Consider the following 14466-nt stretch of genomic DNA (forward strand, 5'->3'; position numbering starts at 1 on the left):
TGAGGATTCTGGCAGACTGACACCACTGGTCTCATTTGATTCTGATTTCTGTGTGCGGAGGTGTGTAAACAAGAAGAAGTTTGAGTCTGTTGTGCTACTTCCTGACAGATGAGGCCAGCACAGGGTAAGACTGATGACTAGATAATTTCCCTCACTCCAGACTAGTTGGAAATGTGGACTCATGGCTATTGGATGAGTCTTCATGTAGTTTTATAGCAACTAAATTTCTACTTTTTTTTGGAGTGTCATTTTCGCTTGTCACCAATAGTACAACAGAAACTTTGTGGCTTTTTGATTACTGTACACTACCAACACAACATCCCAACATACATTGTAAAAAAAAAAAACAAAAACGTTTCAATTGTTATTTAATAGATTTTACCTGTTTTGTTAAATTACAGATAACTAGTCAGATTACAGAAAAAAGCAATCATCTCGATGTTGACTCTGAAAAAACTTGTAAAACTATAAATAATGTCATAAATGATTAAATGATAATTTGCGTTTTTACCGTGTTTCCTGTAGTATGCCACTATTTAGGATGTTTCTTGTTAGTTGAAAAACCATTTATGTATATTGAGGTTTGAAAAATGGTAAATACTTTTTTAAAGGCTACTTAAAGATTTTCCCTGCTTCATATACAGATTATAGCTGGTAAAATTAAAGATTTTATCAAAATAAATAACATTACAGATTGACTGAAAAAACAAACTAAAGCAAAAAATAATGTCTACATAAAAAAATCAATATTTTTGCAAATCACATTTTGTTCTTTCAAAATATATTATTGTAAATGATTCCATTTTACTGTATTTAAATCAGCTAAAAATATCATTAGTCTACAGATATTTGCCATTATTCTCACAGTTTTTACAGTTTTTGAATGTTATGGTATTCCACTGTTGTTATTATTTTTAATCTTTTTATTTATTTATTTTTTGTATATTATTTAGCATGATTGCTGCCAGAATTTCATCCTTTTTGTACAGAATTTTTAATTGTAATATACATACTGACATAAACAGCAAGCAAAAACAACCAAAAAATACAAGTCAGTCGATGAAATGCATCACTGATGTAAACATGTTTGAGTAAAGGTTGTCATTTTGTGTACATTCACATGAATTTTAATCTTCACAGATACAAACTGCTCGAGCTCACCAGTCCAGTGACAGAGTTAAATATAGATGTACTGGCTATAATACCAGCAAATGTACTGTACATGATGGAGTTACATAACCTTTTTAAAAAAATGACATTGAGAGCTGTGTTTTTCGCTGTGCTCCATTTGGTGCAGAGTGTTGAACATTGAAAAAAAACTATCATGGATTTAAAAAATAAATAAAAAATGCAGCATCCTGTTTGCATCCAGGCAACAGTTTACAACAAATCCCTCTTGGATCCTACAAAAAAATTCCCTCAAAAATGATCCATTTCATGAAAGTTGCAGTGACCACAGCTCAGCTTACCTTAACATATGCTTCATCTAGACATGTGATGCTTTTAAGCGATAGTGGTGATAAACACCAAGCATAAAAGCTAGCTTTTAACTTTATGGCTACAGCAGGTTTCAGGTGATTGACGGGTGACTCACCCTTAGTTGTGATGATTTCTTTGCTTGACCCAATCTCCACCCTTACTTGTACAAAATGTGAATTTTCTGGCTCCAAAACAACTGCCAAGAATGAGGCAATGGTAAAATACAGTCTTCATAATGTCATGTCATTGCCAGTAACCTGAGGCTGATGTCACAGAAATTATATCCATGATATTTATTTCATTGTGAGGTGACGTGTTGATAGATCTTTACTAACGCTGAATGACTTGGTCCCACCTGTCATGAGTCCTTACAAATGTTGTCTCTTAAAACCCACAACTCTGGCAGAGTTCCACTTTTTACTGAAGCATCATACTAGATGTGGAAATTATGAATCACTGTGCTGATTCATATTGTTCCATTTAGTTCACTTAGAACATTCACAGTGACTGACTGTGTAATTTGTTAAATTTTCTTGAAGCTAAGAAACAGCATCAGTCGATAAGAGTGGGGTTTGATGCAGGTTTCAATTCATTTGAGGATCCAAAAACCATCCAAAAAACAAGATACTGTAAATGTAAATTGCTATGTAAAGATGGGCCGACAGTTTAAGTCAACGTAGTTTTTAAAAAAAAATTCTGGTGATAAATCTAGCAGAGCATCAAATGCAGCATCCACAAACTCAGTCTGTGTTTATCCCCAACAATTGGGGCAATAATGAGAGGCTGAAATATTAAGAAAGCAGGACCTGAATGCAGACATTCAGTGACCCATATCGTGTTATAATCATACAAACATGCTAAAAAAACCTGCAATTTTGTTTGCTCCATAGCAATAAATTATCCTAAAATCTGGATCAAACTTAGTGGTGATGCCTGCTGATTGCAGTTTTTTTAAATTCTTGAAGCATGCACGCAACCCTGTGTGCAAATTGCAGGGTCTGAATGGCATTGGGATCATCCAGCTTGCACAAAGCACTGCCTCTTGAACCAGGAGCATCATGCAGTAATATAACCCGGCTGAAGCAGCATGAGATTTGAGGCGACTGACAATCGATAGTACAGAGTGGATAGTAGATCTGTGTGTTGTGTTTTTCCCTCAGCTACTGACAGACTGAGAGTAGAAGTCCAAGAGTCTTTCATAGACCACGACAGTATCTCCTCCTCTCTCACTTCGTCACCCTCACTCTGTCTTTTCCCCATCGCTCACACTGTCAGCTCCTCCCTCAGTTTTTCTCTCTGCCTCTTTTTGTTTTGTTTTTCTTCTCTCTCTGACATGATGTGTCGCATCTCCCTATCCCCTGTCACCATCTCTCCCCCCCATCATTATCTTCAGTTGTGTCGCAGCCATTACTGTCTGTTTTCCAGACTCTACTGTTTGTATTCATCAGGCTTGTTGCAGCAGCAGCAGCAGCAGGAGGAGGAGTTGGTTATATTGAAGGCCGACTGGTCTACTGAGGAAATTCACCCGAACACAGTGCTTATCTGGGCAAGCTGTCACACTATTGTATCGCCATCAGGTGTGTGTGTGGTTGACAGGAAACACAAGGGAGAGACAAAGCAAATGGAGGCAATTGTGGTTATGTGTCTGAAAGAGAGACGCTGACATTTACGGCCTGAAATCCTAATTTCCTGGTGAGCATTAAGCATTTAGTGCTTTTGTGGAGTTATTGTAAAGCCTATTTTTCAATGTGTGTGTGTGTGTGTCAGAGAGAGAGAAAGCATGGTTTTGCCATATTATCCCCTGGCTGCTCAGTTGATGTGTTAAACAGCAGTGGATTGTGGGACTGCTGGAAGGATTAGCCCCAGAACAACCCCGGCTTCAAAGACACACCTCGCCGCTGCTGCACCACAAAACTAAAGCTTCAATAAACTGAAGCCTTCCACCCGTCAAATGCCTTGTGGCTGAAGTGACAGCCTCACATCTAATGACGACAGGAAGAAACCATCACTCTCATCCGTGCATATGTATGTGCCGGTTCATGTTGGTATTTTATCTTTGCTGGCATGTGATGTCCTGCAAACACACCCAGAGCTATATGATCCTGTTTACTGACAGGTGGATTAGTGATGAGCAGTGAACGTGATCGTTTCAAAGTCCCAGATGCAGCAGCAGCGGTGTGCTCAATTTGTACACATCAGGCTGCAATCTGAAATATCACATCAGGAGTGCAATCACGCGCCTTCTAATTACACTCAGACAAATTATAAAATTCCTCACCAGGCTCTGTCACGGCCGTCTGTCGTTCTCGATGCCATAAAATCTACCAGAAGAAACAACAATTCTACAATTTTAATTCCTGAATTTGTCAGCTAGCTCCACATTTGATCATTTAATGTGTAGCTTGTGCTTAAATTTTCTGTATTCTCCCCATAAGCTATTATTGCCTATCACTCTTGCCTTAGTATAGCCTATATTCTTTGACCAATAACTAGGCACTAAAAAGAAGGTCCAGCATCATCAAGAATTTGCATTAGTTTGACCATCCATTGTGATTTGACATCACTTTTATCATATCCTTTTTTTCTACAAATTTAACGAAGTAAAGAATAGTTTCAATCCTTTAATTGCCATTCAACTCTTTTTTTTTATCAACTTAAGTTTTCAAGCTTTAGTATGTTTTTCAAGAAACTGCGATAGAAAGTTTTGATAGTTGAAATGTGTTCATGCAGCCATGCCTGACCACAGTCTTGTACAGCAATATTAGTGATATTATATGATCAAATATTTGTGTTTAAATGGGCATCCCTGTTTAATTAAGATGCTGTAGAGTTCCTTTCAGGCTTGTTCTATACTAAAAAAAGATAGATGTTGATTCAACTTGAAAGAATTGGTTCATTTGGTAACATGCAATTGCATGAAGTTTATCTAAATGAACGTAACATGTAAGTAATGTTAGCACCATTTGTCAACTTGAAGTTATCTTAAAGTTTCAGATGTTTCGAATTTAGGTCTTTGCTCAAATCTAAAAGCTACAACATGATTTTGTCACTAGATTTATTGTTTTTTCCTTTTCTTTACTCTTCTGCTTGAATAACTGTTGTCGCAGGAGAAAATTCTGAAGAAATGTGGACACTGATTGTGTCAAATTTACAATGCTAAAGGAATAGTGAACTGAATTTTAAATACAAATGCCAATTTAAAGGGACAGAGTGTAATTTCAAGTTGATAGACTTCACAAAAAACTGCCATCATAAAAGCAGAAAGATAAATGAGATTCATTTTAAGCAGTACTTTACTGCAACGACATCTCAAGTACGCTTTTATTCAGTGAACCTGCTCTTTAATTTCTATCATAAACTCATTGTAATTAAAAAATGCTAACTCCAACAAGATACATGTAATCTTCAACTACATCCAACCATGTGTTGTCAAATTTGAAGTTAGCCGCTTTCTTCCTCTTTCTAGGATTCACCTTCATCTTCCAGTCAGTACAAGAATTCTCAACAGCATTCAGAGCCTTTTGCAATTCACTGTTTGATTCTGCAAGCAACTGCATAAATAGGAGCAAAAATTTAAATTCCAAGAAGTGCATGCTTTTCTTCGCTACCATCTAAAACTTGGTTGGACATCGCGATAAATAATCAACTTGTGTCTGTGTAAATGGAGACTCACTGAGTGCTGAGGAGACATTTAGAGATTAAAATCCCAGAAGCTTAACATCAATCAGCAAAAATCCTCACAGATATCGTCGCATACGCCATTTAGAGGAGGCTGTTAACCAAAGCTCCTTACAGGACCAAGAGTGCATTTATTCACTGCATCGTGGAGAGAATTGAACCCCAACCTCTGTGACATGAATGTGTGTAAGTCCAAAACAGGACACATAAATGGGAAGCAAACCCTCCTTGTAAGTGCAGATAATGAATGAGTAATGTGGCTGGGCTGAATAATAAAGCATGAGGCTGAGGGTTTTCTGTCTTTTCATTATTAAAGATAAGTAGATATAGTTTCTCTGCAGATAAATGTGTCATGAAGAGGGACCTTTCATTGCTTGTTAAACACCACCTGGAAATAATGTTGTCCATTCTTTTTACTGAAGTGACATCTTCAGTCCCTGTTACAGCGACTAGCAGTTAACTTAATGATGAGCTTTACTATCTTAAGTGGGGAAGGTTGTCTTTGACTGGCACCATTAGTCTTAAAGTGTTTGGCTAAATGAATCTTCCACAAACTGAAGTAATAAGGACATAAAAATTTTAAACTTTTATTTACATAATTTCTCCTCAAAAAATGTCACAATAACAAATATTGTCTATGGAGTCACAGCCTGATATAACGTGTGCCTCTTAGAAAACACACTGAGGAGCTGTAGTGAGGCTAAAACTAAGCCAAAGATAGCAAGATTTAATGAAGGTGTGAATCATGCAATAAGGTACTTGGCTCTTTCAGTGAATGATTCTAAAGAACTCCAAAGAACATGTTTACATCATTTGCTATAGGGCATCATCATTGCATCCTGGGCTTAGTACCACCAAAGAAGGTTGTGTATTTCCTCACTGCTGTCAGCATAGACAGGAGTAGTTTATTCTTATTATGCCATTTAATTCATCATTCAATTTTACTCATCCCCATAATACCATGCACCTAAAAAAATACAGTTTTCCATTGGAAGTGTTGCATTGAGCACCATTAGCAGCTCAATTAGTTAGTAGCAGCCAAGTTAGCAGCAGAGTTAGTTAGTAGCAGCCAAGTTAGCAGCAGAGGCTATTTTTGCGTGCAGATTTTAGCAACATTCACCTCTGAATGTGAAAAGAATGTTGCTAAATCAGTCTGGTTGACACATTATAGCATTTAGTTTTATGTGTGTCTGAGTCTCTATTGTTCGCTTATTCATAGAAGCGGTGTGAGCAAAAGGAAATGATATGTTATGACCTAGATATTTGCATGTTGGCACATGCCTGTGATCGGTCATGTCCACCCCATGACATACAACTGGTTGGTTGGTAATTGTCATCATTGCTGAGGCATGACATTTTAGAAGCAGAGTTTATGCTTGCCGTTGTCACCCTTGTACACAGTTGCATGTGCCAAAGTGAAGTCAGTACTGCTGACACGCAATGTGCTTTGGTGCTGTTTTGGATGGTTGCACGCTCACCAATTTTTGTGGCCTGGCATGGGTGGTTAGCATATTTGCAAAATGGACGAGCTGGAGGCCCGAGTCTGTGAACAGGTCCATCTCAACAGGCATCTGTGATCAATCAATATGGAGGCATAGGGATTCCCAGATAGCACAGAGCTCATTAAATGAGATTGCCACAATTACTACTAGCAAGTCTACAGAAAATGGGAAAAACCACCAATCCGGCGCTGGGTGTCTAGATTTGTAAACCAGAGGTGATTTATAGGCTTCCTCGTCGTAGTCTCTTATAGGGAGCTCATTGTCATTGTTTGTGTTGGAGGATTCAATGGTAATGTCTAAGGTTGTCAGCAGACCTAAAGGTTTAGAGTTGGCCAATCCACTGCCCTAGTAGAGTTTATTCATCTTCACCTGGAAGATTGTCTTTGTCCATCAGAAGGGTTAGAATTTGAGAGAGCACCTTCTGAAAACCTGAGAAAGCTGACGATTTGTGGGTAATTAGAGTTCTGGAAACAACCAAAATGTCTCATACATGATGTCATAACTGTCTCTTCAGACAGTGCAAAGTTGCGTTTTTTTACACCACACTGTTGGTTTCATTGTGGACTTTTACTTGAGCTTAGACTCGTCCCTTAATCAGAATGAAAGTTGTTGCAGTTGTCACTCTTGATGATCAGTCTCCTCAGTGTTGTCTCTACATTTCAGGGTCCAGCTTTCCTACGATTGTCGAGACGTTGTCTTGTCTGAGTCTCCCCAAGATCACCACCTTCCCCCCTGCAGGGCACCCCCCAAATCCCTCCCCTTTCCAGCCCTGTAATCCATAATCCCAGCTCCTTGCCATTCAAGTACATTAGTAAATTATTCCTTTAATCCAATGGGGTGAGCGGCCGCAAAGCAGCTTTTTGCATGACTCAACAAGCCGCCCTCGGATGAAGTAATCGACTGGAGGATAAGTATACAGCCAATCACGTCTCGTTTTAATTTGTTTCGCCCACTTTGTTCATCCTGTAATGCCCAAAGAGTTTAGCGTACAAAGTCATTGTGTGGCAGCGGATCACTGGTGTGTGCGGTTGGGCCTGGAAATGTTTTTGGAAAGACTGAACTGAGCCAGATTGTGATTGTACGTGTATGTTTATATTTACAGTTGAACAAACAGCAGCAGATGTTGCATTTTCTTCTGTTATTCTCAATATTTGCAGTTTTCAGTCGATCAGGCTGCTATTTGGGAGGTGCTTTCACAGTGACTTGTTTTTCGGCTACATTTTGAATGGATACATTCAGTTTGTGCTACTGAGATTGAGCTAACTGAATTTAGAGGAGCAGGTCCTACAAAAAAGATGGTGATGTTTTCACCACTGTGTCCCTAACCAGTTTATTTTGAACCTGTTGATGGTTGAATATTTCAATGGTTCCGATGTCATAGTTTGTGTGGGATCGGCATATTTTGTACTGATGGCTGCACAGAGATTCTCCAGTGGGATGTTTTATACATGTTTTGCAAGCAATTTTATTCCTCCAGAACAGTTTAAGGAGATAGGGACAGCTGCAGGTGTTCAGTAAGCAACAGTAAGTTAGTTCAGTAGTTTGGCTGCTGGTTTGGTCTGTTTATCAGCACAATTAGGAATTAATCTCATGGACGCTATTAAGGTTCTTCAAAACCTTTAAATCCCATCTCTACATTTGCTTCATCCCTTTGTAGCTGACAGTTATTAGAAAACATTTCAGACTGGTTACTGAGGTAACTCCGTCATAAATTTCTCACCCCAGATGTTTTGAAGTTGAACTGGCTGGCCTATACTTCAGCAGTGACAGCTCATTTACAATTCTTATTTTGTTTCTTTCTCTTTCTTTGGCAACTACAGTGATGAGCTGCTCTTCCATTTTGATGTGTATCTTTTGCGCTCATTGGTAGTTGATTCAATCATGTTGCTGTAAAGGTGAGATTAGTTTGACTCGACACCTGTCCACTTCATGTCACCTCCAGTCTCTGGCTGTCATATCACTGCTGGTCTCCTCCTCTGAGTCACGGCATCCAGACAATCTGTGTCAAATTTCTCCCAAATCTTAACATGCAAACATGATGCATATAGTTTTAGATTGTGGGTGTTACTGTTTTTGATGTCTCTAGCAATTAAAAGTCCATGAATCTGCGTTGAATTTCTTTCAAGTCTTTCTTTGCGTTAGTTCGTCAGCATCAAAGTAATTCAATGATGGCGGTGTCGTCTGCCATGTAGATAAACAGGTGCTGCAGATAGCTAGTTACATCTTCCAAAGAAGCCCCCATATTATGGAAACTATGCCCTATTTAGAATTAAGAAAGTATAATACCAGGTGTGACTTTGTTTTTTTAATTTAATAAATATTTTATTTATTTATAAATATATTTATTTATTTATTTTAAGGGCGACTCTGGCCAGGGTTCAATCAGCGTCGATATTACAATTGTTCAGAATCAGCATCACACAGTATTGGTGCTACAAATCTGCCTAACGAGCTCTGCACTCCGGTAACAGGACCGTTTGATGGCTTGAAGTTTTTGCTAAGCTGATCGATACAAACCGTGTCCTTTTCCTAGAGTGAAACCATTTTCACTTCATTAAATTCACTATGGTTCCCTCGCCACTGTGTTTTTTTTTGGATTCAGTCAGGCAACAATGAGCGTTTTCATGCGTCTTTGCTCAGAGTCTGACCATGAGTCTCGACGAAAGTTTTACAGTTACAGCACATTAATGCAGAGATCAGCTGTTATAGGATCCATTGTAAAACCATTTTTTTGTTCTCTGAAAGCTTTAAAACAAACTCTGACCTCCTTTTGTTTATACCAAGAAATTTTTTTTCTATTTGTTTCCAGGTAATGTTGTTGGGACCAATGCCACTGAGCCGGGCAACACGGCGAATGTCACCTTCCTGCTTAACGAGGAGGAAGGGCCAGTCAAGGTGAACGAGGTCATCGCCACAGTAACCGTGATGAGCAGCTCGGCAGCTTCTGACTCAGTCAACACTGTGACTCCGAGGGCGGGACGAATCCCCCGCGCTGGCGAGGAAGAGGAGCAGAGCAGCGGCATGTTCGGTGAAACGGTGGTTCCTACGGTGGAGGAGGTAGGTGTGGCTGCTCCACCCCAGCTCAGCCCTGATTCAGCTGAGACAGAGCACCTGTTGCCCAGCAACCCACGCCAACAGGAAGTTGGGGAAGGTGAGGAGGAAGAGGAGGAGGAGGAGCGTCTGCCGCACACTGACCCACCCTGGATCCATGCCAAGGACACTGCTGTGTTTGACCTGGACCGCCTTTTCACCACCACTGCCCCGCCCTCGCCTTCCACTAACCCCTCCAGTCCTGATGTCCTCCATGTGGACTTCTTCGACCCCTCTTCTCGTGGGCGTGGCCTAGACCTAGCTCCACCTTCTCCTTCATCACTGGCTCATGAGCTGCAGGGTGGCGACGCAACCTCCTGGGCGATGCCAGAAAACTATGACTACCTTACACCCTACGAGGACGGCGTGTCTCCCACTGCTGAAGAGTACACCTACAGCACCACGACTGATGCTTACGAAACTGACGAAGACCTCCGACTGGCTGCTGGGCCCCCTGCTCGCTCCAGGCCCAGGATCCCTGGGTCTGGCTCCTTCAACCCTGGGGCAGCACTTCCTGGTGTGGGGCCTCCAGTACCAAACGTCCCTGTGGCAGCACCTCCAGCGGACTCCCCTAACGGATGTCGTGTGGGCTACCAACTGGTAAACGGAAGTTGCCGCTCTCCCTGCGACATGCTGCCCAACTACTGCTTCAACGGAGGACAGTGCTACGTGATGGACGGCACGGAGGTTTTCTGCAGGTATGCCACAGCAGAAACTTGTTTTTTTTTTTTTTTTTAATACTTTATTTAAGGTTTTTAACTTTACAAAACATGCCACAACAGGGCAACCATTGAACATAAAAGAAAAGAGGAAGAAAAGGAAAAACAAACCAAGAGTAAAACAAAACAAAACAAAACAAAACAAAACAAAACAAAACAAAACAAAACAAAACAAAACAAAACAAAACAAAAACAAAAGGGGAGGCTGCCAGACAGTTATACAATTACATAAATATACTTACAGAGAAAACATAGTTGCAATAATTAAAGTAAAGCAAGTACCATGTGAAAAGTTTAGTCAGGCATCACACCTGACACTAGCCAAGAAGGGTCCCCAAGTTCTCTCAAAACTGTTCTGTTTGGTGGGTTTGTGCAGACGCAGTCTTTCCATTTGAATAACCGATAACATCTCGCTGAGCCAGTGAGCAAAGTTTGGTGGAGTGGTAGACTTCCAGGTGAGAAGAATAAGTTTTTTAGCCACCACCATTCCTAGGTTCAGGGCGACCTGCGTATCGTGCGGAAGATCAGAAGTTTCGGCAGAGCATCCAAGGATGGCCAGGTCGTGGTTAGGCTGAATGATACTGGAGTAAGCTTTAGACAGCTGTTCAAATATAGCTGACCAAAAGCTGTGCAATTTAGGGCAGAACCAGAAAAGATGCGCTAGTGAACCCTCAGCAATATGACACTTATCACATACAGGAGATACAGATGGAAAAATGCGATGTAGCCTTGTCTTTGAAAAATGTAATCTGTGCAACACCTTGTACTGAATTAACCTGTAACGTGAGTTAACAGAGCAACAATGAGCCTTAGACAGTGCCTCCTCCCAAAGTTCAGCAGAAACTTGTTTGACACAAGTCTGTACACACAAAACAAGTCACCAAAACTTAGCAGTACACTTTGCAGGTTCTTAAAATTGGGGTAAACCTTCACCTGCATCAAAACTTACACCAAGTCATCACAACTCCTGCAAAATCTTGTACACATGCTGTAGAAATTACTGCAATTTTTTCCATTTTCTTTCCATTTTTTCAGCACAGGTGTTCCAACACATGTATATTGTACACAGCCCTGAAAATAGAGATATATGGCATGTCTACATCCTAGCTATTTGTGACTATACAATAGGCATGTGAATGTGGGGAGGGTGAAAATTAAGCAATAACAAATAAGTGTTCAGTTATTCAAGAAAACATCACAATAAATCGGCCATTTTTTAAAAAAAATGTCTATTTTAGAAAATGTTCAAAGCCAAAGCATCGCAGAAGCACCAAACTTCATCAGTGTTGCTCATATACTTGTATAATTAACAATAAACATATTCTGCAGCACCAACTATGGGTTCTACAGGGCAAGACACCAGTGTGTAAATAAACACTTTTCACCTGATATGAGGCTCCATGAAACTACTGCTTTAGTGTTCTGCTTTCTGGTCAGGAACACGTGGAAAAGCTCTGTGGAAAAATAGAAACGAGTGCCTCTTGAGAATGTTTTATGAGGAAATGTCCTCATGTCTGACAGGCTTTATGCTTGAGAGCTGGACTCAAGTATACAGACACACATAAACATGCTTTATAGTGTACAAATGCATGAATACACACAGAGAAGTTGAAATGCAAGACTTTGTAAACACAGACAAACTCCAACACTCACATAGAACAAAATGTAAATTCTTGTTATTTTCATAACTGGCATGCACCATCTACAGTTCTGCCCCTTTACAGTATGACCTTCCTTCCAGGCATCAGCCACAAACTGCTGTAATGACTTTCCTCAGTGCTCAATCCAATAGGTTTGCTGTGATGATGAATCTAGGTGGAGGTCAAAAGTCAGACGGATTAAGAGAATCATTTATGAAAATATGGTGTAAGCCGAGTCCTCTGCCAATGGATCTGAAAGTCAACAATCAGAGTGCATCTGTGGATCAAAACGTCCCAATCTGCAAACTATACACCCGAGTTCACCACATCACCGTGACGGGTTTTGGATTAGAGCTGCTGTAGATGGGGGGAAGGGGGTGATGTGTGCTTTGTCGGATAGCTTTTCTAATTTCTAATACTGTATTATTCCACTGGAAGGCACGTTTTCCATGATATGTATTGAATGGAATAAAAAGGGATCAATACCAAACTTGCGTTTACAATCTGCAGCAAGTATCACTCCCTGTGTGCATTCAGATACAAACTGATTGATTCATATTTTTTTTAATTTAAAATTGATTGTGTCCTGGGAAGATTCATCCTCGCTGCAGCTTCTACCCCCCGACTATCAGCGTATCAGCATACATTCAGGTCGCAGAGATCAGCGTTAGCCATCTAGAAGAGAAAATACCAATCGACTTTTCACCCAGAAGGTCATTTGATGACACTTACTGTAATTCTGAAGGTTTTCTCAGTAGCATTAAGGACCCACAGTCCAGTCTAGTGGCTTTTTGTTTATATGCCCTCAATTAGCAAGACGTGATTTACACACTTTCAGGGACTGTTGAAAGGGATACTGGGTAATGGCAGTTACTAACTGAAGCAGAAGTACATAAGTTAACAGACATTTAATCACAATCAACAGAGATCTAACAGATCTGAGACTGATTTTACACACATTTCCCCACAATCTTAAAAATAAATGACCCAACCAATCAGTAAAGGAGACACTTCCAATTAGTGAACAGCTGCGCCGATTAACATGCAAATTTATGCACAGTGGTGATCGGCATCGTGACTGCAGCTGATGGAGGAAATATTTGCCAAAACTATTATTCATATTTCCCCAAACACAGAGAAACACCAGGCGCATCTCTGTCTGGACTTAAGCTAAAGATGTAGAATGTCTTGGAAAACATCTGAAGAGTTCAGATTTCTGAAAGTAACAAGGTCAGTGATTTATGGGTTAAGACCCCCCACCTCTGAGGACACCCCCAGCCTCATGTCTCTGCCGTCTGCTCACTGTGGGCTGATTGTTTTCACCCCATGCTGTGCTTATGACCTTGATCCTTTCCAACCTTTCACCCCCTCCAGAACTGCAGTCACATCATGATTTGAATCAGAATTTGACGATTTTTAAGATTACCTAAAGTACACATTTGAAAACAAAAATCAGACACCAACTGAAACAATACAGGAAGATGTTATACTTAATTCCCCACAGCTAATTAAAAGATCACGTGTGCTGCATGTGGTCAGATTATACAGTGTATATTAGTGTTCAAAGAATGTTCATCACTTAGGATTTTCACATTTCTAACCATTTATCTTGACATATGTTACATCATTAACAAGTGTCACAGATAAACATTAAATATGTGGCAACATTACAGTAAGGCAAAGCTAGCTAAATGTTCAGAATTGGGCATTTGCAACCTTTATATGACAGTTTTAGCAAACACAAGTACGAAATGACTGCAAATCTTGCAGTGTGTGCTTATATAACTAAAAGAAACATGCGATACTACATTATCTCTGTGTGTCAGTCTTATCTGATGCAGTCTGATAGAAACATTACCCCAAACTTTCAGAGAGAAGTTACGATTTTAAGAGTTCATGTATTTTTGTTTTTTTAAAAAAAAAAAAAAACAACATAACTATAATCTTTGCAGAGAATATTCATATTTTCATGTTGCATTTGAGTGACTTCACAGCCATTGTTAAAGCAAACACACACCACCACTGTTACAATGATATTAAGATAGCAAATATATATTAATGAGGTAGAATCTCAAGTTTTTTCAGTCACTGATGATTTTAGAAATTGAGGGGTTGTAGCGGTCAACATTTAGAGCAGCTAACTCAAATGTAGAATTAGAAGCTTGGCCAGGCAGAAGAATACTAGTACTAATCATTGCTAAACGCCACAATCTGGTTGGATTGGTTGCTAAGCAGACCTTTAAGGTTGGAAATGGACTAATCTGTGTATTTGTTAGACTGCTATGTTTTGGCTGGTGAACAATATGCCTCTTATGTGAAGCAATTCATACTCAATAGAGGAGGTTACATAAAAGTGGA

The 14466-nt window shown here is 39.9% G+C and overlaps 1 protein-coding gene across 9 annotated transcripts in view; it reads left to right on the top strand.

Annotated features, from left to right (window-relative positions):
- The window catches only part of cspg5a (chondroitin sulfate proteoglycan 5a), an 81601-nt gene that overhangs the window by 15421 nt on the left and 51714 nt on the right, over positions 1-14466 (top strand). For all 9 annotated transcript variants that reach the window (XM_035951204.2, XM_023276752.3, XM_023276750.3 and 6 more), the window contains exon 2: positions 9469-10447. In XM_035951204.2, the coding sequence (XP_035807097.1) occupies positions 9469-10447 (979 nt within the window). The remainder of the gene's footprint in view (positions 1-9468; positions 10448-14466) is intronic.

This window comes from Amphiprion ocellaris, chromosome 9 (genome assembly GCF_022539595.1).
Source record: "Amphiprion ocellaris isolate individual 3 ecotype Okinawa chromosome 9, ASM2253959v1, whole genome shotgun sequence".
In the NCBI taxonomy this organism is placed as follows: domain Eukaryota; kingdom Metazoa; phylum Chordata; class Actinopteri; family Pomacentridae; genus Amphiprion; species Amphiprion ocellaris.